This window comes from Phalacrocorax carbo, chromosome 2 (assembly GCF_963921805.1).
Source record: "Phalacrocorax carbo chromosome 2, bPhaCar2.1, whole genome shotgun sequence".
In the NCBI taxonomy this organism is placed as follows: Eukaryota; Metazoa; Chordata; class Aves; order Suliformes; family Phalacrocoracidae; genus Phalacrocorax; species Phalacrocorax carbo.
The window spans coordinates 104,107,714-104,135,227 of NC_087514.1; the positions used below are offsets into that span (position 1 = coordinate 104,107,714).

Sequence of the window (27,514 nt, forward strand, 5' to 3'; positions counted from 1 at the left end):
CAGTGACCTGTACAGAGATTTGTATTTTCCTGCATGTGAATTCTTTAAATACATGCAATGACTGTTTCATCATTAAAACATCTGTAGCAAGCATTTACACCAAGTTATTTGTAAATTTTTAATTACTTAGGTATTTCAAAGATACTTTCTGTTGTGGGTTAGATAGTATACGCCACCAAAGAAACAAAACAGTAGTTAGAGGGGGTGTAACAGTGATATTTTAAAATTTAGATGGGCAGTTTTGGTTTGTTGAGAATCTGTTACTCGCATTGACTTAGGTTATAACTGATCCTCTTATATGAGAAAGTAGGGAATATGCATCTCAACTGAATCAGAGATGTCATCAGAAGTACTAACATCAAGTAATAAAAATTACCCACCTCTTGGCAAGGCACTTTATCTCTTATAAATTATAATCCATTGACAACTTCAAAAGATAGTTATGTTAGTTATGTTATTGGTAGGTAATTGTTTTGACTGTATAAACATATTTCGCCCCCCCCTTTCTTTTGTAACATTTTAGGATGAATCTTCAGGAGAAATTACATTTTACATGAAAGGTGCAGATGTTGCAATGTCCACTATTGTACAGTACAATGATTGGTTAGAAGAAGAGGTAAGAAACAAAATAAATTTTTTTAAAAATTAAAATTCTCTTAAAAATTAAAAATTTAAAATCAAAATATCAGGTATTATTGGAACAGGTTTAACAGAGAACCTGAGCCAATGCAGTAATGGGTTTTGATGTTCAATTACATATATCCTGAATGGGTTTTAAGGGATTAGAATTCTTTCCAATTCTTGAATAACCCACAGGTAAAGCAAAGCTGGTAGTTGTAGCAGAACATATTCCTACTTAAAAAAAGGAAATTTATTTTTCATTGACTGACCTTTCATATAAGACCTAATTACTTCTGAGAAGTATTCTGCTATAAACCTCTTTATCCTGAAATGCCCTTGTTTTATCAAATTCTACAGTGAGGTATGATTATGAATTACAACATTTAATAAGGGTTGCAGCCAAATTGAAATAGGGGTTTTTGCCACATTTATTAAATTTAGTATAAAATAACTAGTGAATGAATTTCAAAACTGATAATGTTTTTCACTGTGTGGCTCTAGTAGGTACCAGTGCTCATCTTATTTTGACCCTACGTACAGACAATATGTTAATACAATGATTACACCATGTATGTTCATAATGGTATTGGCAATATGAATCAATATCTGCTGCAGGGCAGTTTGATTTATTCAGGGACATGAATAAATTAAACTCCCTCAAGACCTAGCAAAATGTCATAAAAATTACTTTTGGCGATAATGATGCACAATTAATTGTAAAATACTTATTTAATTTATTTAGCTTTATGAGGTCAAATCAATAAGTGTTTTGCACTGGGCAGCCTTGTTTTTCATTAAGACATGCTATTCCATGGCTATTTTTAATGTGTAGATATGTTTCTAGTAAGAGGTATGTTCAGTGGAAAAAGAAAATTTAGCTCTGTAACGTGCCTCAAAAATAGTTTTAATTTATTTTAAAGCTTAAATCTAAAAGAGATTTTCTTTAAGCTAGGAGAGGAGATCTAATTGGCTTACCAATAGCAGGCCACATCATTTGGGGGACCTGAAGTATAATTGCTTTTTATTCTGTTTGTGGCTTCTCTAAAATAATCTGAGTCTAAAGAGACACCAGAAGTTATGGTACAGGTATCCTCTGTTAGCATATAGTGTAAAACATGTACATACGGTTGAACATTTGCATAACTATTCTGTGGTTTGGTCCATTTAGTGTGGTAATATGGCACGAGAAGGACTGCGTACGCTGGTCGTTGCCAAAAAATCACTGACTGAAGAGCAGTATCAAGATTTTGAGGTATGAAGGGACAGAGTGATCTTGTGCTTCACCATATTTAGTTACTTCAAGGAGAACATTCCTCTTTTTTATTCTATTAAGGTAGCAAAAAAGATGATACATATTTAAAATATCAATAGCTGAGGTGCAACACACAATCTGTTAGAGATTTTGTCATTCGTTAGTGATTGTTCTGCAGTCTGTCGTAGGATACTGTTTTGCCTTATTATGTGACTAGACAGTGTTTTCCCAGAAGCTGGCATAATGTTAATTCTGTAGCTTCAGCATGGCCTAAAAAATCTGCTTGTTCTCAAAGATACAGGCAGTTCCTGCTTAGATGCTGTGATGCCTAATTCTTAATAGTTCTTCAGAAGGCATTCTCTTGAGGTGATTTGTCAGAAAAAACCTGTATAACAGTGGGTGTAAAGTAAAATTTGCTCTTGTTCTTCATTAAAGATATTTAAAGACAAACATTTAGTCTAATGAATCCATATTATAACTGATTGGTAGATTGAATGTATAATTTATCAGTCTAAGTGGTTTTGTGTTTGTGCAGAGTCGATATAACCAAGCAAAGTTAAGCATACATGATAGAAACCTGAAGGTTGCTGCTGTGGTAGAAAGTTTGGAGCGAGAAATGGAATTGCTGTGTCTCACTGGAGTAGAAGATCAGCTGCAAGCAGATGTTAGACCAACTCTAGAGATGCTAAGAAACGCTGGAATAAAGGTACTAAACGTGTACTGTTGACATAACAGGTTATAACTTATTAACTTTTTTAACAAGACATGAATTATATTTGTCTATATTCAGTTTTATTCAAAGAAAGAAATACGCCAAGTCCTAAGCACATTCTGGGCATGAGCTAGCAGGAACAAACAAGACATTCTGTGCAAAATTCCCTTGTCCACCACAGGTTTCATTGATCTTAAGCTTACTTCTGTAGGAAAACTACCAATGGATAAATGTTTGCGACTCCCAGTCATTTATCCCCTGACTGTCTATAGTAAGCTGGCCTAGCCGACACTAAATGAGTTTGGCACAAGTTTTGTATGATAACAGTGTTTTCAGGTGTGGCACTCAGGAGAAGTCTCAGCAAAGAGCAAAAGGTGAATTGTTTGAACTAGAATTCAGAACCACCCTTGGAGCTTGTTCAAGCCATGTTAAAGGGACAGTGTCAAAAGCTTTGCACAAGAGTTTGTGCTGTGTTTTGTTCATAGGCAGGCTATGCTAGACGCCTATCAGTTGCACATTTAGAAGTAATACATGTATTTGAAAGAGGGTTTGAAGTAAAGGTATGAGCAATATCTGAGGTGAGTGGGCAAGACTACATATACACATTTTGCTTGAAGCCGTGTCAAACTCTGCACGGAAAAGGTGTGTTGACTTTGCATTGGTTAAACTGAACCAGATACAGTTTTTTTAGCCTGAGAAGGGGAGGGTAAGTTATTTTGCTTTGTAGCAAGCACAGGAAATCTCCCTTTACATGAGGGAAGAGCGGGAATGCATGGAGCTCTGGCTTGGGGCACATGGTGAGCCGGTTGAGAATTTATGGGTTAAAATTAGTGGGCAGGCCAATGTGGACAGCATTATGGTGAGTCCCTGCTACTGACTGCCTGATCAAGAAATAGTAGAAGAGGCCTTCTTCAGAAAACTGGAAGAAGCCTCACATGTGCACATGCTTGTCCTTGTGCTGGTCTTTAACCACCCCAATATCTGCTGAAAGGGCAACACAGGAGGTCACAAGCAAACCAGGAGAATTTTGGAGTGCAATGACAATAATTTCTTGACACAGGTTATTGAGGTGTCAACAAGGAGAGATGCTCTACTTGTCCTCATACTGAAGAACAAGGTGGAATGGGTCGGGGTGTGAGAGCTGGTTGAGAGGATAGCCTTGGCCACCCAGAGTATTTATGAGAGGGTGAAGTTCAGCAGGCTCAGGAGGATCTTATTAATGTCTGTAAATACCTGAACAGAGGGTGCAGAGAGGATGGAGCCAGGCTCTTTTCAGTGGTGCACAGTGAAAGCATAAGAGGCAATGGATGCAAACTGAATTAAAGAAAGATTCACTTGAATATAAGAAGAAAACTTTTTACTGTGCGTGTGTTCAAACACCAGAGCAGGTCTCCCAGAGCGTTTGTGGAGTCTCCATCCCTGAAGATGTTTGAAACTGTCTCGACGTGATCCTGAGCAGCCTGCTGTAGTTGACCCTGCTTTGAGCAGGGGAGGTGGACTAGATAATCTCCAGAGGCCCCTTCCCATGTCAGCTATTTTGTTACTCTGTTTTTAATTAATCCCTGTCCCCCAAAGGCTTTCAGGTGAATAAATTGGTAATGCAATGGTGTGCACAATCAGAACAATATATGTATGGATTAAAGCCTTATGATTACATCAAATTTCTTTATAGTACAGTGTGACTAATGCAAAGTATTTATATAAAAGTACTTCATGTATAGCGTTTTCTTGTTTGCTCTTGATATTTCCTCTATATATGGTCACTTCTAACTGTTAGCTAACTGTTAGCTACAAATAGGAATAGAACAGTGTGACAATTTTTAGGTTGGTTGTTTTGTTTTTTAATGGTTATTTCTTGGATTTCAGAGAATTAAAACTGTTCTGGCTTTAGTTACAACCAATATAATAATAGGCTGGAAACACAATAGTAGCTGTAGACAGGTCATAAAGTTATAGAGTATGTGATCAGTGATGAGAAAACACGAGTCTTTTGTCCATTCATTAACTCACATGGACACTAATGAAAAGGATCTTACCTGAGGTGTAAAGGAAAAGAGGGAGACAGGGGCTTACAGTTGAATCAAATTGCAACTGTTAACTTAGTAACTATCCTGTAATAACTCCTGCAGGTTAAGTCATTCTTCCTCTGTGGTCTGTTCTGTTTGGTCTAGGGCTAATGGTATTTCATCCAGATGTCTTTCAACTTTCTTGGTGTTACGGGGCTGAGGGAGAGAGAGCTTACTTTAAGAACAGATGTATCCTCAACCTTATTCCTTAAACTTTAATGCCTTCATCCCAGTTCTGCATGGTCAGTTGGCAGGATCTCTTTGGAGCCTTGGGACTGTAGCTCTTCCTCCAGGATATGCTGACTTATTGCTTGGCTGCTGTTTTCTGATAGATTCTCTCTACGGTCACAGACTGTTGTGTTGCATCATTTTGCTGACAAATATTCTCTTTCTTGTAGTTGTATGCATCCTCACTCTTTTGATCAAGGTAGTATCAGGGTCATAGGGAAAGGCATTTATCCTTTCCCTGCTGTTCAGCTATGCCAGTGGGTTTCCCTAGAGTTTCACCTTGTCTTCATGTAAATTGAGACGTTGGCCCTTGTGAGAAGGGAAGGGGAATGGAGCTGCCTGAAGTAAAGACATTTATTTTCTGCTTTGTGTGTTTCTGCAGTAAAAACTGCTCATTAATTTTAGTTAAAAATGGACCTGTAAGTATATTTTTCTCTGGTAATCCAATCCCAAAAGGTACCAGAAAAAGGCTGGAGAGAGATGTCATTTAGATTTGGAGAACAGACACATTACTGTACAATGGAGTGAACTTTTACATTACTTTGCAGATATGGATGTTAACAGGAGATAAACTGGAGACAGCAACTTGCATCGCGAAAAGTTCTCACTTAGTGTCTAGGACTCAAGATATTCACATTTTCAGACCTGTAAGTATAGTTCCAACTTTTTTGTTGGTTTGCTTTTTTGTTGGTTTGACAAAGGTTGTCAAAATGTGGCTTTATTTGATTGGTAGTTGGCTGTTTGTTGAAAATTGATGGCTTATTGTACTGAGTGTCATAATAATGGTCAAGAGAGTAGTACTTAAGTTGTTATTCAAGGATGTAGAATTACAAAGCATTGCTTCTGTTTAAGGGTGCTTGTTTCTGGATTTGTTGATATGCTACGGAACTGTTTGTAGCCATGTTTGGGTGACCCAGGTTCAACATGCATTTTACACCCTTCACTTACTCAATGGACATAGTAAGGTACTCTGAATTATGATGGAGAGGGGCCCATGTGATGTGCGGAGCCAGTAGGAAAGAGCATCCAGGAATTTAGGCTATTTGAGTGTGGTTCTTGGTTATTCTAGTGTTTTCATTAGTAGAACTCTTTAGACTCAAGCAGAATTAATCATGAATTAAACTGTGATGCCGATGTCCTCTGTATAGATGTAGTTCAAATCAGTATGAGAAAATCTGAAATTTTTGGTGTATCATGATATATATTTGCATTTTATTAACAGACTGTTTAAGATAATTGTTAGAAAGGTAAACTGAATATCTTATTCTGTACGGTTTTGGTTACATTTGCATAGCATCAACTCTGCTGAAGCCAAACAAAAATAGATTTTCCAGATGTTGATTGATGCTGTGTGATCAGACATATGTCTGTGTTTGTTCTAAATGAACCACTTGCACCTACAGAAATAATTATATGAATATAATTTACATGTAAATGTAGTTTCTTCTGAAGCATCCAAATGGCAAATTAGGCCCTGCAGACTAGTATTTGCAATTAAATTATTAATGCTTCTGATAAAACTTCAGATCAATTTTTGTTGACCTTTCCATGTTGTAACACCACAAATTAAGTCTTCCTGAACAAAATCTATTTAGTTGAGTCAGATTTTTATTTTCATTACCTCGACTGGTAATAAGAGATCAGCATAAAACTGCGTTAACTTAGAGGACGCAAAGTTTTAAATTAGTTAGAAAATGGATTTATACAGAATTATTTCTGTGGCTGCATTTGTTGCAAAGACAACCACTGGATTGATGTAAGAAAATACCAATCCCTCTAACACTTCTGTTTTAGTTATAAATTAGTAAATAAAAAATTATATACTACTTTGGCTTCCCAAAATGATGCAATTGGTTTCTAACGCTCTTCCTTTTTATTCTTAGAAGTCTCAGCTTCTCCATTTTGTCATGAAAGTAACTGATACATTGTTCTAGAGGTATTTACAAATTTTAAAAAAATACCTCTGTTAGGTGAAAGGTAGAACAGAGAGGGCAATTTCTGCTCATCAGTGTGCACCAAGCGCTGACATCTCTTAATCTTTGTAATGCGGAAAGATTATAATGGACCAATGCAATCTGGGTTCCTAATAGTTGGCAGATGAGGAGCTTGCTCTTTACATGTTTAATTGTGGGAAAGGAAGAAGAAAATTCTGAATTTTGGGATGTGTATGGGTTTCTCTGTTTGCAGGTGCTTTTTAATATAACTCAAATTTTATGTGTAGTATAGCCCACCTGGAGGGAGAAGGGTCTTTGGACTGCATCTGATTCTTGGTAGTAGTGGGCCAAAAACAAAACTTCATGTTCAGTGTAATGAAGACTCACATATTTTAAAAGTTATTTAATCAAAGTGCTGACAGAGTCAAAATTAGAAGTGTAATCAGAGTTTGTGTTTTATTCTGTGCTTGGAACTTTGTCTTGCATGATAGCTCTAAAATACATTGATCTTTTATTTGGGGGGGAGGGGAACAAAACCAAAACCAAATAAAAATGACAACAAAAAAAGGCCCCAAAACTGCCAGTCTCCTCAAAATCTGGTTATAATTAATTTTTTCATGTTCTGTGTTCTAGCTCAAAACCTTCCAAAATCTATTTGGTAACCTTTGACCATTTTTTGCAATTCACGGCTGGGCCTTTCTAAAACAATATTTATGTAAATAAATAAAAAAAACCTGTGATGTAGTTCTTTTGTATTATGCCACTTGATCCTGCTTATGTACTCATGCAAGATCCCAAAGCATTAGCACTGGTGAGCCTTTTGATGTGCCTTTTGAAATCTGTGTCTACTTACCCAAACTGAAGGAACTACTACTATGAACATTTGTATTATTCTAAGAATATTTTACTGGTAACCAATAAAAGTGTTGCCATTTGCTTGGTGTTTTTGTCTATTTTTTCTCTAGTCCTGCCAAGACGGAAAGACTCAGGTCAGCTTGAACTTAAGATATTTTAATGTTATTAATTCATTAATTTTTTTTTTAGTCCTGGTCTACTTTGGTGAGGAACCTGTTAAGCTGACTACACAGATTTTCCTTGTTTGAGGATTACTTTTTCACTTTATAAGATTTGAGGCTTGTAGTCACATCCCATGGGTATTGGGCTTGCACTGGGATAAAACACTTGTTGAAGAAGCAAGGCTTTCTGGGTATGAGCTCTCAAAACCTGATTTATTTAGGCAGGGTTTTTTTAAGAAAATAACAAAATCTTTTAAGTGAGTGTTTTCTATTGAAGGTTACCACTCGAGGAGAGGCTCACTTAGAACTAAATGCCTTTAGGAGGAAGCATGACTGTGCCTTGGTGATATCTGGGGACTCACTTGAAGTAAGAACTTGGTTTCTATCAAATTACATTTATCTATATGCTTATGTTCAAAAAGGTAGAGTATCCGTATCTTCATGCTCTTAAATTTTTTTCCAATATATGCCCATGCTTTAAGTAGTCCTTAGAGATACTTCTGTTTTTCACTGAATACTATTGGAGGATATATGTTCTAAATGGGCAAATGTTACTAGTTCTCTGGTCTCCTGTATGGTAAGAGAATGGAATTTGTATGCAACGTGCTTCAGTATTGTATCTTCTCTTAACGCCAAAGTGACTTGGCTCTCTAAATGAAAGAGAATGTCAGTTTAAAATAATAAAGCCATGGTTAGGAGAATGTGGTTTTTTACTCCCAGATGGATGTTGTGCAAGCAAAACTTCATAAAAGAATTTTTTATACTGTGTTTTTCTGTTAGACTACCTGTAGTAGTATTTAATCATAAGTAAATGTGAGTGTATTTTTTTCCTTAGGTTTGTCTGAAGTATTATGAGCACGAATTTGTAGAGTTGGCTTGTCAGTGTCCTGCTGTAGTGTGCTGCCGATGTTCTCCCACCCAAAAAGCTCATATTGTGAAACTGTTACAGCACCACACTGGAAAACGCACATGTGCAATAGGTAACTGTTGGCACGATCTTCATTTGCAGTAGTTAAAATCTGTAATAAACTTAAGCAGTAGATGGCACCATTGAGAAGTAGCTGAAACAAAAACCAGAGAGACGACTTTACTGACAACCAGGTATTATGTAGCTGTACCAGAAAATGCCATTCCATGAGAAAGGTGTGGTTGTCTTCTTTACTCCACAGGAAAAAGTCTTGATTGCTGAAGTAATTAATCATAATCTGTAGATTAATTGTAAGAATTTAAAGGTATATAAGAGGTTTCTAAAATACTGTAAGACCATGAGAGTAAAACCTTGAAAGAGCTGAATATTGCAGTGACATTTTTCCAGGTGATGGAGGAAATGATGTCAGCATGATCCAAGCAGCAGACTGTGGAATCGGAATTGAAGGCAAGGTAATGTTAACAGTTTCATTGTCAAATATGTGCCTCATAGCAGTATAGTAACATGAAATTAGAAGCTTTGTTATTAAACAGTAGTGAATTGATAATTTCTAATTGAAGTATGCTGTAAGATGGTAAAAAAAGCTTAGTCTTTGAACTAGTATTTTCTTTGCTTTTATGTCCTCTGCTTTATCTTTTTAGATATAAGAAGGAAGGAAAGCAGAAAACACTATAGTTATTTCTGTGTAGTATTTAGCTGAAAGAAGCAGTATAAGCCATTAAACTTATTTGTTACAGCCACTGCATCTTAGAATATACACAAAAAATTGTCCTTTGTGTCCCATTGCAGGGTTGATTTCTGAAGCAGGCGCAAACTTGACTTTTAAAATTAATTATCACTTAGAATTTTGAAATTTGAAACACATCTTTTATACTGGGTTTCATATTTGGAATATTTTTATTTTGTTCTAGGAGGGAAAACAAGCTTCCCTGGCAGCTGACTTCTCTATCACACAGTTTAAACACATAGGTAGGCTGCTGATGGTACATGGTCGAAACAGTTACAAAAGATCAGCAGCACTTGGTCAATTTGTCATGCACCGAGGCCTTATTATTTCAACTATGCAGGTATTTAAAACTTTGTTTTCTGAATAATTAAAAACACTGTGTCTGTCTTTGAAGTGTCAAAAATCTTAATTAAGCAGTATTGTTATTTTTTTTTATTGTAATGTTTTATATCTAGAACTATATTAAATAGATACAATTTTCTGCTTTTTGTAGGCTGTATTTTCATCAGTCTTCTATTTTGCATCTGTTCCCTTGTACCAAGGTTTCCTAATGGTAGGGTAAGTCAAAACCAACAGTTATGGTATCTGGTAATATAGCAAATTAACTTGTTAAATAACATCAGGTAGTTGGTGTCTGCCACGTTTTTCATACAGTTATCATTGGTACACTACCAAAAACCTGGAGTGAGTCTGCAAAGAAAAGTCAAACTAGGTTGAATATAGAAGGGAAGCCTTGTTATCAGGGCTCAGAAGAGAGGGATCTACATAGCCTTAGAAGAAGATACCATATAACCTTTTTCACATATGGGGTGAAAATAATAGAGGAAATCTTCCAGACCAGTTTCAGCCGTTACACAGATTGCCATACAAGCCTCAGTGAGAATCACAGATTTTACTATTAAAAGTGGAGCTGAAGCTACTGATCATGAAATTTTCTCTGAGAATGCACTACCCAAGTCTGCCACATAGATTTCTGTTCCGGTGAATGTATGCAGGATAAGGAGCACCCTGGTCTTGTTGCAAAAGCTGCTTTAGTAATACGGTTCTCCAAGTCATACAGCTGAGAGATATGCATATATTCACGTTCGTCCTTGCTCTCTGCCCCTTCTGTCCTAAGAGCTTCTTTTTATACTCCTTGGAAACAATAACAATTTAAATCAGTAGTAACTTAAATCATAGTCCAGTCAAGGTCTGATTACATCAGTCTGCAGAGGCAAGGAGTAGACCTCTCAAATGTTTGTAAATAGTTGTGCTAAGTTCCAGGGAAGTACATACATACTAAAATATACATCTGGCATGTGCACACAAAAATCTAGTGTCACTTACAGAGCTGTTAAGACTTTTGTTCATTCACCTACCTATACCATGATGTCTGGAATATAGTACTTGTTATTTTTTTCAGTTTTCATGCCGTTGTCTGTGGCTGAATTTAAATGTCAGGTCTTTGAAGTAGTTGTCCAAAGTGCAGGTACACAGGGGCTACAATAACAGGCGATAGGCTTGGGTGAGATATATATATAGAAGAAAGAAATGTATTTACTGATTTTTTAATATAGAAAAGGTCTGTAACTTTTCACAACCGGCAGCTCTCAGAAGCACAAGAGCAGGGTGCACGTGTAAAGCTGTATTGGTAAGCTGCCTCAGTACTGGGTAGAAGAACCAGTTTAATTCCACTTACATAAAAAGAATAATTGAAGACAGTAGATAGGTTTAAAATCCTGTCATACAAAAGTGTCAATTTATGTGCTTTCCTTTCACTTAGGTATGCAACCATATATACTATGTTTCCAGTCTTCTCTCTCGTATTGGATCAGGATGTGAAGCCAGAAATGGCATTGCTATATCCAGAGCTTTATAAGGATCTTACAAAGGTATGAATGTCCTCAGTGCTCAGATATGAACAAATGCTGAAATCTCCACCATGCAAAACTGAGAATTCTTACAGTAATTTTCTTAAGGTATTCCGTGCAAGACAGATGCACGACTAATGTAACGCAGACCTTTGTACTATGAAAATAATCCGTGGTACCAAATGTTCCACTCAGTTTTATTAATATATTCGTTAAGTCACCAATGGTTGGACTGAAATAATTCAAACATGAAGGTATGTTGATGTAAAAGTTGCTTTCAGTCTGGTCCCAGGATCTCTGATCTGGGGTTATTTATGCTTGCTTTTTCACTGCTCCTTTTTCCTTTTTAACTGGTAGATTAATTTATAGAATTCCCCCCCAAAACTCCAGAAATTACTACTGACCTCTCTGAAAGCTTTCTTTAAATAACAGGTATTTATAACTGCGATATGTTAACTGTATCATGAGTAGATACTGATTTCTGTGTTTGCACATACCTGCAAACAATGAAAGTGTGTAATTTCTTTACCTCTAAAAGTGAAACAAATCTCAAGCTTCGGTTTCCGTAAGTTTTTTGAAAATTACTTTTGCTCCATCTTAAACTCTTAGCTAGAAAAGTTATGATCCAAGGCAGAAACAAATAGCCTTTTTAAGCATGGTAGATTCTTTGAAGATGTGTCTAAAAGTTTAAAAGCAGACTGTAGTCGAAGAGGGTCCAAACTTTTCAGAGCCTTTGCCTTTTTAATTGTACTAAATTAGCTGTTAGCTGTGTTAGTCTGGTAGAATTTTTTCTCATGTCTTGGGGATCTTAATTCTCCCTTTACCCTCTTCAGAATCATTAAAATTTCTTTGTGAAATTTCAGCCTATGATTAATCTCAAAAAAGCATGGCCTTACACCTGCTAAAAGCAGTTGTAGGCTTGCCTGTGGAAACCTGCTGATGGAACTTGGAAGCATCTTATTTCCAAAGATCGAAGTTAACCTGTACTCAGAACCTGCCTAGGATGGGTAGATGAATACAGGCCAAGTTCATTGTTTAGGCTTAAATGACAGTTCTTGGAGACACTGAATCACTGGCTTTCCCAGCTTATGTTGCACACCTATGAATAGCAAATAAGTAGAACCCAAATAATTCTCTTCAGAAGAAGAAAAAGAGAATGTGGAGAAACTGGAGAGTACAGTCAGGTCCATCATGTGGGGCAGGTGATGGTCAGTGAATGATTATGGATGAGTAGTACAAAAAGTTATTTATGTGCTACATTTGACTTCACTATTACAAGGTAATCTTACTGTGAGTGTTCATTACAGTTTATGATCACGCTGCCTTAGTCATGACACTGTGAAGCCTACATATTTCTGCACATCATTTTTCAAATTATGGACTCTAAATGCAGATCTCTACCAATGCTGTTCAGCTAGTGTTATTCAAATGTGTTGACGTGGACTATAATTGTATTCCTAGGAATTGGTTTCTTTTCTGGGATATGCTAGTGATGAAAATGCTTTTTAGATTTTTAAAAGAATAAAATATATTGGCACAGGTCATAGACAGACTCTTGCTCCAGTGCAAGAAGAGAAAATCAGCAAGGTTCGGAGAGACAGGTGTGGCCACATGCCCTGGAGGACACACTGATGCAGTATTACTGTGGCTCCTATGGAGCTATAGCTAGAAATGTTGATGAAAATTTAAAAGGAAGTACAAGTAAGAGGGCTCCCTGCTTCCATCTGAAAACTATTCACAGCCTGTTGTGCAGCATTCCCTGGAGGCTCAGGAGTGACTTACCCCTTCTAGTTCCATAAAGGCGAACCAAAACACAAGCTCATTCTTATTTCACAAATCTCACTAATTTGGAGGCAGAAGCAGCGTCCAGCATTCAAAGGAAAACGAGTAGGTACTCATAGAAGGAAAAAAAAATCTACTGTTTCTTTGTGCTTGTATGTGAATTTTTTCACGTATGTTCAATCTGTCACCAACATTCTAGACTATATACAGAACCACGAAACTGCCTTTAGCACCTTGCCATGAACTCTGTCTATCCAAGAAAATGTTTTAGCCTCTACTGAAGTAATAGAAAGAATTAATTCATCACTTCCTACAGCAGTGAAGCATGCATTTATTTGTGAAGTACTGATTCTTCCCTCTTCCAGAGTGATCGCTTCTTTTGTGCCAAAGTGGCTGCTTTGTTTGCCGTTTTATCCTAATAAATGCATATCCTTTCAACTCTGCGATTCTAACGTACCAGTACCCTCAAGAATGCAAGAGTACTTGTACAGCTTTTATTCTTCGATTTATGCATGTTTCATGCAGTCATATTCATAATCACAAGATTTAAAATGTATTTGGTAGTAGTTACTTGCTAAAAATTTATGGTAGTCGTATGTTTTTTCTACGAATGCAAATAGGCAGTTTATCCAACATTTAGAAGTGACTAGTAACTACAGTTTTGCTTGAGGTTTAGGTCAGTAGGTACACAATGCTATTTTACTTGAAGCCTGCATTTTACAAAGCAAACATAAAAACATTTTAAATAAAAATGAAACTAATTTTACTGTAATTATCCCTCTGAAAACCAGCCAGAGCATTGCGAGGTAAAGTATCTTTGCTGCTTAAGGCCTTAACTGTCCTACCCCCAAATTTAGACTTTGTGCAATTTCTATACAAGTTTGCAATGAAGAATCATAAAAACAAGTAGAAGCTTTTTAGCCTATGTCACTTCAAAGACTGCTTATTTTACTTGTAAAATGTCTCTCTAGTGATTAACTATTGAAAATCTATGAACTGAGTAGATTTTCTTCTTTTTTTTTTTTTTTTTTTTAAAGTTGTGTTTACCTGTCCTCTCACTTTTTCCCTTAGGGAAGATCTTTGTCATTTAAGACCTTCCTCATCTGGGTTTTAATCAGTATTTACCAAGGTAGGAAAGAGTCCTAATTTTACTGAACTGAGAATTTTTTGTCTGCTATTAGCAATATTGTTTTTCAGCTGCAGGTTGAATTCCCAAAGCTTAACATTTCATCAGCAGTTATATATATTGCTTTCTGTTTATCTCGTAAATCGATATTCCTGTAGTGTGCCAGGCCTATTCAAAACACAGTGTGGACTGGTATTTTTATTGATGCATGTCGCCTAAAAAAGGACACGTTTTTAATTAAATGCTAATCCAGAAAAATTTTAATGAGTGCTTATCGTATTGTGTGTATTTACACAGTAGTTTTCTTTCATGGAATGACAGAAGGACCGTTGAAGAAATCTGAATTATGTAGTCAGTTAAAAGTAATTACACTTTCAACAATATCTCATTTATTTGTAGCACTTGACATAATGAGGTTAATTAACAGTTCATCAGATATATTGCACTAAAAGGTGTTTAATTTTCTAATAGTTTTATTTCTTTACAGCATTACTTTAGTTGCTTTATTTCACATACACAAAGCACAGCAAATATCACTTGTGTTCTTTCAGAAAGATCAATGTTGTTACATCAAAAAAAATTACTGGGCAAGTTTTCATAATAAGCAATCAAATGTTCAGTGTGCATTTGTAAAAACTGGTACACTGAAATATCATTGCTCAGTATATTGTTAACTTCGTGTGCCTTTTCTAGGTGGTATTCTGATGTACGGAGCCCTGCTGCTTTTTGAATCTGAATTTGTACACGTCGTTGCCATTTCCTTCACTGCCCTAATCTTGACTGAGCTCTTGATGGTTGCACTGACCATACGAACGTGGCACTGGTTAATGGTGGTGGCTGAATTCCTCAGTCTTGGCTGCTATGTGGCCTCTCTTGCATTTCTAAATGAATACTTTGGTGAGTAATAGCAAAAGTATTTTAGCAAAGAACTGCGCTTTATATTTTTGATATTTTTTGTCTTTTTTTTATTATTAAGAATAGCTAATATTATGCTTTGTCCAATACAGCTTTCTCCGTAAGAAGTATGACTGAGCTGAAGCTAGGCTTCATTAATGTTGAGTTAAAATATTCTCTTACCCTTTTCTCTTAGTTTGACAATCTTTATTTCCATTAGTATGATTTCTCTAGATGACAAACTTTACTCAAACCACACATCATTTTCCCATCCTTGATCTGATCTTGACAGTCCAAATTGCATACCTTAAATTGCCTTTGAGATTTGCACTATTAAAGTGGATATGATTTTTAAAAATCAGATCTTTCACTGAGTTAGTGAATGATTTTGTATGCCAGACCAAGTGGACCTCCTTAGATCTAATGCACAACCTTAAAAGAGCAAAGTATTGCTAGAGAGCGAGGCAGAAAGCTATTAGGATAGGTACTTTATATAAGAATAATTGTTTCATAATTATGTTAAGCTTATATTAAGTTTACTTTGCTTTAATTGCTCTATGCCATACTGTGTCGTAAGGTTCTGATTGTTCATAGTTCACAGGATGGAAGAACACATTTTAACTGCAAATCTTAGCAGTCAAGGATCTAAGCATCAAAATAATACATATTTCTTTTTATATCAAATTATCCTTCAGGAAAAAGAACTATCTTAATCTTAGTGTGATTTTACAAATGTAACTTTTACAGAAATATATATAACAATTTTGGTTATATCCCACAAGGAGTAGAATCCAGCTCCTTCTCTTCTGTTTTCCAGGAGCTGAGTAAGGAGTTGCCCTTCTTCAGTTGTCACTTCTCATAGCAGAATTAAATGTTATACGGTAGTTTCTAGGAGTCTCATAGCTCTGCTTTCACCCTCTCAGGTCCCAGGCATTCAACACTAGCGTAGTATATGTACATAATATAATTATTTTTTTCATCAATGAATGCTTCACTACCTGTCCCAGGTGTTCTGTTACTTCCTAGATTTCTCAGGAGTCAAAATTTTAATGACGAGACAACCCTGCTGGGCTTAGTACTTGTGTTGTACATTATTTCAGGTTTGCCAGAGTACCTTTTTCTTTTCTCTGATACTGATGTACAGACTCTTTAATAGAGATTATTGGGTTGATTCCTGAATCTTCACAGCCAGATTACAAATGAAAGGAACAAGTAAGAGCAAATACAGGTGCTTTAGTCCAAACTTCCAGGAACTTCGTAAAGCAGAACTTGCTGCTTCACCTTTGTAAGTATTGGTGACAGCCAGTCTCCCATCCTCTGTAGGTGGTGTTCAGTGAGAAACACCTTTAAGGGGAGTTCACAGATGTTTAAAAACTGCAGGGACTTTGTTTCTTGCAAACCTTTCTGTGAAAGGGAGCACTTTACTATCCTCATGTGTTTGCTGGACAAGTCCAAGCAACTAAGTAAATGGTTGCATGGCTTCTTGGGGATTTAACTTCTGTATTTTACGTCATGAAAGGTACTGAAAAGGCTGCAGTTTCAGGGGCTTTTGTAAAGATGTGTTTTACTGTGTGTTATTAACCAGTTATTCTGAGAAAATGCATTTCAGTTAGTCTTACTTCTACTTAGTGCTTTACTCTTATTGAATCTGTCACATTATAACTGGGGACATATTTTTGTACATGTAATGTAGTATAAACCTAAGTTATGGTTTACAATTCAAGGGACAGGACAACTTCCATGTATCAGGGAAAGCAATCCAGTCTAACAGTGCTTGACTTCATCGGCGAATAAACTGTTTCTTTCAGTAACGTTACTTATAAGCATCATCTCCTCCCAAAGAAATGATATCGTAAGTATGACAGGGCACTCAAGTTTGAAAGACACAAGTATTTGATACTGCTCTACAGCACTGACTCATGGAAAGTAAATCAGTTTTTAGGTTTCTGAATGAATTGCACATAATGGCCTTATTAGGCGTGCCTCTAGGATAAGTTACATAGGCTTTTAGTATACCTAAGCAGGCTTAGGCTAAAACTCTATGACAAGTTTATACATTGAAATCTAACAAACAAAGTATTTTTAATGAGTAAAGTTGGAGCAGCAAAGCATTTCTTTACTGGATTTTCTGAAGTGCTTTTTCATTCATATTAAAACAGTTCTAACCCTGGTTTTCATATGGGAAATTATACCTTGACGTCAAATGTAAGAAAACTGCCTACCTCCTTACAACCTTAAAACATGACCAAATATAAAAATCTCTATATTTTTAAAATGTTTTGGTTTAATTTCTGTTTAAAATATTCTATTGTCATGTGAAAGGCAATAATACTCCAGTTAATGCTACTAACATCTTTTTCGTTTCCTTTTTGTGTAGCTAACCTGTGTGGATTTTTTTTCCCCACATAATTTTAATATTTTTCTTTAAATCTATCCTTTCATTTTCATTCTTCCTCTTTGTGAAACAGGTATAGGCAGAGTGTCTTTTGGAGCTTTCTTAGGTAGGTGAAGTTTAACTTTTCTTGAAGTTTTAAGTCTTTAAGAATTCATTAAAGAATAGTAACTTATTTAATAATCACATTTGTAAATAATGGAAAAAAGCAGAAAAACCCAATTCTTCAGGTTACCTGGGTTCTGGGATCTTTCCAATGATAATTAAGTATAACGTGACCCTTGCAAATATGGCCAAAAAGTTTCAGTAGCAAGTGTAAGGTGTCAACCTTTCTTGTTACTGTTTGTCGTAAAAAATAGCTTTTCACTGTGGCTTGTGGCAGGATCACTACATTGGTTTTCCCTTAAATTTTTGGGCTCTGATTTAATCTCTAAGGTTTTAAGAATCGTTCAGTCTAGTTGTTGTGACTGTTTCAGGGAAAAATGATCTGAATATGGAATAAAGGATCCAAAATGGTAGCAGAAATTCTAGTTGGGAACTTGTATTATAGCGGGTAAAAATCGTTCTTACTAGTAGAAGAATAAGCTGGCTTAATATTTTATTCTGAGAAAGTCTTGCTTTTAAACTGGAGATTCTGTTTCCCCTAAAGTTATTTTGTGCTGCAAAACAGCGTAAGGACCATAAAGGAACTCTGAAGTTCCTGTATAAAGAAAATAGTTGGCAAAATCAAAATGTTGAGGCTAACTTTCTTTTTCTGTTGTTTTGTTGCCTCTTTTTTTTTTTTTTCTTAATTTTGCATGGTCTTGAACAATAGCATGAGCAAACAATTAAGAGAGTTTTATTGAGTTTGCACTATGGAAGTTCCAGTTGCCATGTTATCGGCTCCCATTAATTATTTTCCCTTTTTGTTTCTGCAGATGTTGCCTTTATCACAACTGTGACCTTCCTGTGGAAAGTGTCAGCAATCACTGTTGTAAGCTGTCTTCCACTTTACATTCTCAAGTACTTGAAGCGCAAATTTTCTCCTCCAAGTTACTCCAAGCTTACCTCGTAAAAGTAATTATATTCCTATGGTTTTTCACTTACACCAGTCTTCAAATTGCACATGCACTGTGCTTTAGTGTCTATGGATTTATGTTGGACTAAAGAAATGGAAAAAAAAAAGTGGTAGAGTGAATAGAGCACAAAAAGAGGAGGAAACATCTGACAGGTACACTAACATGGAAGTACTCTAACAAGACTATCACAGATACTCTAGATTTTCTTCATGTTAATTTTTTTTTTTACTTTCAGTTGCTATGATTATAAAATAAAACTGAATTACCTTTGATTTGACAATGCTTCTGAATGGTGTCATTGCTACCGTAAAGGATTTTTGGCTACTGTAAAAGATTTTTTCCTACCGTAATCTTCTGCAAGTTGAATTGAAAGTTTTGTTATTTATAACTTCCCTTCCTTAATTATTACATAACTTCCTAATTCAAGTCCTTTCCTTTAATGATTATAAATGGAAAAGTTCATTTGTCCATACTTACTATAACAAATCTAATACCTGTAAATGCCTGTGTCTGTATTAGCAGCTATTATTCCTCATCAGACATTGAGTAATATGCACTATTTGAATTATGTACAGATGTCTGCATAGCACAGTATTATTTTAGGAGCTGTTGTCCTATTCTGTACTCTCCATTTCTGGCACCAGTAAATATTACAGATCTGTGGTGTTGACAACAGTTCTTTAAATGCACATTACAGCCAGGTTGCACAAAAGCTGTTTAAAAATTAAGTTATAAATTCTGTACATAATTCCACTGCACCTATTGGTCTGTACAGATATCAAAGACATGGCTGCTCAGTAAATATGTTTTAAAATTCTTATTCATTTTGTATTTGTAAAACTGCAAATAGTGTCAAAGTACATTTCTATATATGAGAAGTCCAGTAAACCTTGTATTAGCTAATATGTTTAAATTGCCTTGTAATCTGTTTACTTAGGTTACTCAGGTAAAAGAAAGTAAGATGAACACATGAGCATTATGGTAGAAAAATCTATCATCTTCTGAGTTGTAAATGTTATGTTTTTATAATTTAGTTTGGGTGCAAACTTGTTTAAAAAAAAATCAAAACATTTTTGCTTGTTGTAAACTGTCAGTTGAGTATCTTGGCTGAGTTATAACACTTCACAGCAGTTGAAGAGTGTCAGTATGAGCTCGTACACTCTGATACAATCTGAAGGGCCCAAATCTTGCATACTGTACTGGAAAGCAGGATATATTATTTTAGTTTTCCATTGTGTTACAACTTTGCTTTCTCAAGAAGTAAGTATAACGAATTTGGCATAGTCTATTAAGCGGTGGAAATGAATAGCATAATTGTCCATGCTTTATTTATCAAATATTTATGTGTGTGTTTTTAAAAAACACTTAATACAGATGTCATTTTTATGTTTGACTGTAGGCCTTTATAACATAATTCCTTGTTTAGTGTCTTATAACTTTGTCCTTACGCCATTATTATATTGGGTGAGTAATACTTAAGTGATAAATATAACTACTTCCTGGGAGAGCAGAGGAAACTGCTGCAGAGCTATTTGGACTCCACTCCATTAATTTTTGTTTTGAGAGTTTTTCTTACTAGCTATTTATGTGCTTTTTTTATTTTTCATTTTCATTCCTCATTATAAAAGCAATAAAGCCTAATTTCTACCAAATATTATTAATGGTATATGTATGAAACGAAATACTGAAGTAGTGTTTCTTTTAATTACACAACACTGCAGACTGGTTTGCTCTCCCCCTCTGTAAACTCACTTCTGTAAAGCCCCCACAAGATGTCACTGTTCTTGCATAGTAGCAGAAGCCTTTCTTCATTTCATACGGTTTTGGCAAGCTATTCTGGGTTTCTATTTTTAGTTTAGTCCTCTGATATTTTTGTTGCTGATTTGCTTTAATTTTCTATTTTTCCCCAATAAGTGGTAATTACTTTGAATCAATTAAGAGAAGTCACCAGCGTGCACTCGTTCTGAAATGTTGGTGATGTTTTCTTGAGACGTTTTTCTTACACATGGTGAGCTCACAACCAGATGCATACAATTCAGTAGATCAGCAAAAGCTTAGAGTTGGTCATCCTTCACCTGCACATCACATCCGTGACATTAGGCAGAAAACGAGAAAACATCAGAAATTAAACTAGCAGTATGAAAGTGGGAGCGTTACCGTCATACAGCTGTATGCGATACAGTCGTATCTCTGTGTAGAGAATTTATTGCGTACATATATTAATCCTCAGCGTTAAGACTGTGAGGTTAGTGTGATAGCAAATGTGATCCTGCACACAGATAGTAAGCCTTTCAAAAGTGGAGTCAATTCTCTAGAGTGCCTGCTTTCTTAGAGTGTTATTAATATATATCAAAGGTCTAGTTTCAGCTAGCACTTTATTTTGAAGACCGCGGAAGTCCAATTCAGGTGACTTACCTTGCTTTTGAGGTTCAGACACCCCAAAACTATGTGTACCAGGTAAGTCTGCTTTCTGTTCATTCATGTCACTCAGCCACAGCCCTGTAAAGGGGTAGCGCTACCAAATCACAGTGGTTTACAGGTAACAGTATCAGTAAGAATTTACGTATTGTAATATGTCATCTTTCAGTAGAAAGCTTCAACGTGTTGTGTATTTTAGTACAAAGTAGGCTAAGTACCATCACAAACCCTGGCTCTTAAAACAGACTAGAATGGTAACATGTCTGGTGTGCAGGTGAATAAATTATTTTGTAAGAATCTCATTCTGTTGTCATTTCACGTCAGTGTATGTCAGGAACAAGCCTAGATCACCAGATCAACTTACATAAACACAGATTTAGGCCTTGGATCTGCAAGTTACACCCAGAGGGAGCTTAGTTTTATTTGGTATTAAATAAATGTTTACTTTTGTGAGCTGCTATGTCAGATATGTATTTCTGAAATGGTAATCATGTCACTTTGAAAACATATTTGGAAAACAATTTCAGAATTGGGATAGAATGGAGGAGCAAGATGTGAACAGGGAGATATGTCTTCACCAAGGTAACATATGTAACAATACTGACCTGTTTGAACCATGTTTAATAAGCATGTGAGCTAAACATCTGCTAGATTTCCTATGCAGTTTGATGGAAGAACACAGGGAAAACGAGACATCCTGCAAAAAAATGAGGACTGGTAATTATTACACTAGTTTCTTCTGCTGCTATTCTAAACTTATTGTTCATGTAACTGCTGGGAAGACATTTTACTACACAAGGTATTAGTTTGCAAATGGAAGCCAAAATTAAATCCTTGCATACTTAACATTAAATCTGTAGCACTCTTCCATGAATGCGAGTATTTACAACAGGATTTTTATGTTCAGACTGAGCTTGCTGACACATACCATCAGAATTCAGCTGTGTGCTATCTCCTGTTTTCTTCCTAAAATGTGAGTGGTTGTCCAAAAACATGCCATTGCTTTTGTACGTACATAGGAAGTGTGTATTATCTTGATGAGCAGCATCCACTTGAGCCGACCTGTATTATTAATGTCTTCCTACCCTGTGTCCACAAGAGAGTGTGAGCCTAAACATTTTTCAGTCTCCTTTTAAAACATGCCTCCAAGAGGGAACTCTGCAGTTGGAAACCTTTTCAGACTGGACACCAGTTCTGTAGGTATTTAAGCAAGAATTTTAATACGCACTTGGGTAGTTAAACAGATGTTAGTCATGCGGGTCGGCTTCTGTAGACAAAAAGGAGGATTTCCGTACATACTGCTCTTATTTATGCCCATTTGTGCATGTTAGAGGGTAGGCCTAAGCAGTATAGACCCCATACTCCTCTGCAACCTTACCGCAGTCTCAAGCATTCAGATGACTCTGAGGAAGAACTAGCCTCAGATCTTCTGCAAGTGAGCTAGGCAGTGTGTTCATGGGATCATGCTCCATCCGTACACTGATTGCACCTCTGCCTTGCTTGTATAGGGTACACTGGAGGGCTCCTTCATCACAAGAAGTTGGGACTGTTCATGCCTGAACCACCTTTGTTTGCATATTTACCTCACGCATGATGGTGAGTCAGGCCTGGGGAAGGGCTTACTCTTTAAATGACAGTATAGGCTTCCTTAGAGGCTTTGGAGGTGCACTGTTAACAAAGGTACTTTGACATGACCTCTTTTCCCACTTTTGCAGAGCTTTGTATCCCTGAGTTTTATATTGGCAAGAGAACCTGAAAGAGGCTTGTATCCATTTCACACTTGCATCACTTCATGTGTCCTGAAGTATTAATGTGGTTCCAACAGCCCCTGCAGGGCAAAGGAATTTAGTGCAGAGTATGTGCAAAGGGCCAGTAGAGTCTGGGCGGACAGTGCCCCTTAAAAAGTGATAGCCACAGGAGGAGAGGTGGCTGTTCTGCTCTCACGGTGTAGAAGCTATTCTTGTAGGTCCTGCTTACTCTGACATCCATTTGAATTTTAGCTTCCATGGAGTTCCTCCTTATTTTTGCTGGTTAAAAAGGAAAGAATTTGGCCAGCAGTCTCTTATAACACTTCATTTAATAACCTTTCTGTATCTGGGTTGTTGTTATTATAACTCAATTGAAACTTGAAGGCAATTAAAAAAACCCTTCGATATGTTAGCCCCCTGTAGGGAGGAAAATCAGTACGAGTGAACAAAGGCAACATGGATCAAACATTATATGTAAACAAACAGGAGGTGCAATATCTTTAACACTGTGTTAAAAAGCGTAGGAATTCCTTTTGTAAACAAAACACACTTAAAGCGAGATACTTTCCAACAAGTATTAACTACCCAACAGATGCCCTCAGCAGGGTTCACAGCTGTTATTGTAAGTGGGAATTTGCTCAGCCAATTGCTAACAAAATCCTCTCAAATAGGGAATTGCACTGAAAGACCTATTTGCTACTTCATCGACCAAAAACATAGTTTTGATCAAAATGTTTTACAGCAGAGGTGGTGAAAACCGGATGCCTTGAACAGAATAATGAGAGCACTCTGCAGTTGAGTTGACAAATTCTGCCTTATTCTCCCATTCCTGACTAGGTTTTAACAAGACTGTAGCCAAGATTTCTCCTTATTGTAGTGTCCTCCTGTCCTCCAGCATACTTTCAACTTAAGATCATAATCAGCAATGGTAAACCTCTGCTTTTTTTCTGAGCAATTTAGGTTTGAGGAATACTTAGCCTTTTTGCATGACTGAGCTATAAGATCATCATCTGCTCTAGGAGGAGGAGATATTCTTTTCTATAACTATGATGCATGGTAAGTATTTATGGCCCTGCCTTTATTCCTCTAGCAGTAAATGAGGTTTATTTCCTCTTCTCTTGACAGAAGGAGTAAGAATAAAAAGGACTTTGGTTATAATGTTCATGTAGCTTTAAGCAAGCAGTACACAAAATAGACTATTTTAACTTCTACTTGTAGAACTACTTTCCATTGTTTCTCTATAATGTACACAACTAGTTTTTTCCCATGGGCCCTCTGCGGTTTGCTCCGGGTTCTAAGCATGAATTTGATTTTTGCAGAGTAAACACATGTTGTGTGGAAGCAAATTATAGATAACTACTTCAAAAGTCTGTTGAAAATGAATTCCTGGCCATTTGGGCTGGGAGGCTGGGGGATGTTAATGGATGAGCAGACCTGTAAGGGATAAGTGCGTGTACATATGTTTTGTATTTATTACAATCATCTATTGCCTATTTGAAGGGACAGATCTGGGAATTCTCAGTCAAGATGCTCCCTTGGGGAAAACTTCTATGCCACATGTGCTCAGCAGAGGAAGATGAGCTGCTGTCTCCCCTGCGTTGTAATCGCTGGTCACTGCCTTCTCTTGCCATTGAATTCCAAACTCATCTGCAGGAACACAGCTACGTATGCAGATCCTCACACAGCCTCTGGTTCCCAGAGTACCTTCTCCCTTTATTGGGATACTGACTCTTCCACGACAGTCCTTTGAATTTAAGTCTGTTGCTTATCTTGGTCCCAGCTGAACGGAGTTTATTGTAGCTGTAGGAGGTAATTTTTCCATCTGAGTGCTATGAGTAAGATAGATGACACAGACGTGGTCTAGTACATATTTATCCCTATCCAAATGCAACTAAAGCAATTGTAGGCAATCTGCAATTTAAAAAACAAACAAACAGAAAATCGTATAATTCTATCAAATTCTAGGAAAGAGATGAAGGAAAACAAGATTTATTGGCTTTGAGACTTCTACCCTGTGGCTGTAGTGGTTTTGCCTTGCTGATAGGTGCCTTTCAATTTTTGGCATGAACTTCTTTGCTGTGAGAAAACAGTAAAATATTTCAAGTTATTAAAAAAAAAATCTAATTTTAAAAAATATCCTAGCTGGAGGCCTTCACATTACCCTCCTACCTGTGTGGCTAGTTATAATTCTGCTAGGTCTTTTTACATTATTTTTGGTATTAGATGGAGGGTTGAGAGTTGAAAGTGATGTATGAGGATATCTTATGCATTTGTTAGGAATCGGATGTTACAGTGAAGGATGCCAAAATTTAAGAAGTATATTCTGAAGTGTTTTAAACTTAGGTATATTGTATGAGCTTAGAAATAAAGGAGGGGGGGAGGAAATCTGCTGCTCAAAGTAACTTAGGTGTGCAGACTTCAGAGAAAAAAAACCCACATGGAAATCTTATTTAAAAAAAAAATCAGTAACATTTTTATAAGCCTTTTAAGATGACCCACACCTGAAGGCCTGGACCTATTGAGGGAAATCACATTTTTAACAACCCATCTCAGGAACACAAGCCTAAAAGAAACAACTTCAGGCGCTGACAATGCCATGCATTTCTGCTTATCGCTGCTATGGAGTCTGGCACTGCTCGCGTTAAGAGAGATTTTGCCTGACGGGGATGGCCTTTGCCAGTAACATCAAGCAGGATCCCTGCATGTGTGCCTGTTGTCACATTGCACATGCGTTGTGTTACCTTGAGAACTGTGATCATACAAAGGTGCCTCTGTGCTTTGGTCCAGCTGTGCCCACTTGCATGTCAAGAGACACAGGTGTAAGTAGTCCCCAGCCAGAGCAGTTCTCCAGTTATTGAAGCAATCAGCTGCTGTGTAAACTGGTTCGTAATGCTGGAAGGGAAGCAGGACAGAGAAAAATAAGCTATCTCTGTATAACCTGAAACAGGTTTCTTTTGGGGGGAGTGGGAAGAAAGACAAGCTGCTAGTCACATAACCACACTACTAGCTTACCATCTGTCCAAAAGCAATTACTTGGAAATGGCAGGTGAGGCAGGAGAATGAGGTTATAGCTCAGCTGTAGCGCAGAGCCAGCCTGAGTCACTGATCTAGTGCTCGGCAGTGTGAGAGTGTCTCTTGTTGACACGCAGGTAACTCACTGTGCCACTTCAGACGTACCAGCACGGTGAGCGATGGAGTTCGCTGCTGGAGAACCAGGGAAAGGCTTCTCAGAGCAAAGCCTGCCCTAGAGGCAGCTACCTCAGGGCACGGCAGTGGAGAGGACCAAAACTGCAGAACTTTGCACGTTCTGGTCAGCCCTGGGAAATGCCTTCAGAGGCAGAAGGCTGGGGGAGAAAATTAAAGCATGTGGGGAAACTTATTTTTGCCCGAGACCCACCAAAAACACCCATTCTCTCCTTGCCCCCCTCCCCTTCCCCCCAGCCCATCATGCACTGCCCAGTGGGGTGGAAAATCCACCTCTGTCACAGGAAAGGGTTTACTGTTTGAAGGTGTTGAATTCCTGCTCTTTTTGTTTTACCCTGTACTGGGCTCCTTTGCTGCCTGCCGTGGTTAGCAGAGGGAGCTAGTGACTCTCAGTCCATCAGGGGTAAAATCAGAAGGCTGCCTGCAGTTATCTTGAAGGAGCCCTAAGCCAAGTCTGTGGGGCTTGTCTGTCTGGCCCTGTGCTACCCAGTGCTTGGCATGGAGGTACATCCTCTAAGCACTACATGCTGCTTTGATGTAGGTTGAAGCCAGACCCTGCACAAGCTGCTTGGAGCCACCTTGGGGATGTCAGCAGGTCTTCCTCACGAGCTGGTCTTCCTGCAAGCCATCTTACAGATCCTTTCATTGCCCTAGCCTTCCTCGGCACCTTCCTACCATTCCTGCTTGTGCTCTCCTCCTGTGAGTCAGCTGGGTGTCTAGGGCCTCTTTGAAATCACAGCCTGCTGATCTCGTAGCTGTTGACTCAAGCATAGCCACATCTGCGTGTGGGTCAGGGTTGGTGACTATAGTCAAGGCTTCATTTATTTGTGTTGCATTTATTTTTAAAGATGGGACACAAATTCCATGAGAGACAGACTCATCTGGTGATCATGTGAAGCGGGTGACTGAGCAGCTGCTCATGGCTGAGCTTCTTTCAGGCAAGCTGAATTCAGCACATGTGCTGCAGTTCAGCTAAGGGAAAAATTTTGGAGGGAAGACACCAGGTAAAGAGCCCTCTAGCAACTTAAGGAAAACATGAAAAACAAAGGGGTTTCTATAGTCTCTCTTGTTACCTGCCAATCCTGTTTCAGTCCCAGACATCTCCCAGCTCTTGTACTTTGCATCCCTCCTTTTCTGGTTTGATGCATTTCCAAGGCATAAAAAATGTGGGAACTTTATCTCTTCTTAAGAGAAAGTAAAAAATGGGAGCTGCTTACGAGTCTGGAATACAGCAGAATTAATCAGCTTCATATTATGCAAATTTCAATAAGAATATCAAAACTCAAGGCAGGAACTTGGAACTTAAGAGACGTGAGGCGGGTGAAGGGGGAAGACTCATAATTTCCATGTTTTTGCCCGTACAACAATTTCTATTCCCAGTAGGAGGGGGTCTCCACCAGAAGTGACCGATGATTTTTAAATGCTACTATTTTTAAGATGTTTGCTTTGTGAGTAGGAGCCTGGTTTCCAAAAAAAAATATTAAATACTCACTGTGCAAGCCTTTAGTTTCTTGATAGATCTCAAGCTGGGCAACCAAAATGATTGGTCAGAAGGGGA

At 37.4% G+C, this 27,514-nt stretch overlaps 1 protein-coding gene across 2 annotated transcripts in view; it reads left to right on the top strand.

Moving 5' to 3' along the window:
* Window positions 1–21,301, top strand: part of ATP9B (ATPase phospholipid transporting 9B (putative)) — a 169,915-nt gene extending 148,614 nt beyond the window's left edge. The window contains exons 17-30 of one of the 2 annotated variants that reach the window (XM_064443729.1): window positions 524–616; window positions 1,790–1,873; window positions 2,409–2,579; window positions 5,428–5,526; window positions 8,107–8,196; window positions 8,665–8,809; window positions 9,145–9,209; window positions 9,669–9,824; window positions 9,978–10,042; window positions 11,247–11,355; window positions 14,188–14,245; window positions 14,936–15,139; window positions 17,605–17,637; window positions 18,446–21,301. In XM_064443729.1, coding sequence (XP_064299799.1) covers window positions 524–616; window positions 1,790–1,873; window positions 2,409–2,579; window positions 5,428–5,526; window positions 8,107–8,196; window positions 8,665–8,809; window positions 9,145–9,209; window positions 9,669–9,824; window positions 9,978–10,042; window positions 11,247–11,355; window positions 14,188–14,245; window positions 14,936–15,139; window positions 17,605–17,637; window positions 18,446–18,582 — 1,509 coding nt within the window. In that variant the 3' untranslated portion in view covers window positions 18,583–21,301. The remainder of the gene's footprint in view (window positions 1–523; window positions 617–1,789; window positions 1,874–2,408; window positions 2,580–5,427; window positions 5,527–8,106; window positions 8,197–8,664; window positions 8,810–9,144; window positions 9,210–9,668; window positions 9,825–9,977; window positions 10,043–11,246; window positions 11,356–14,187; window positions 14,246–14,935; window positions 15,140–17,604; window positions 17,638–18,445) is intronic. The other variant, XM_064443730.1, reaches the window with a different exon arrangement.
* The last annotated feature ends 6,213 nt before the right edge of the window (window positions 21,302–27,514 follow it).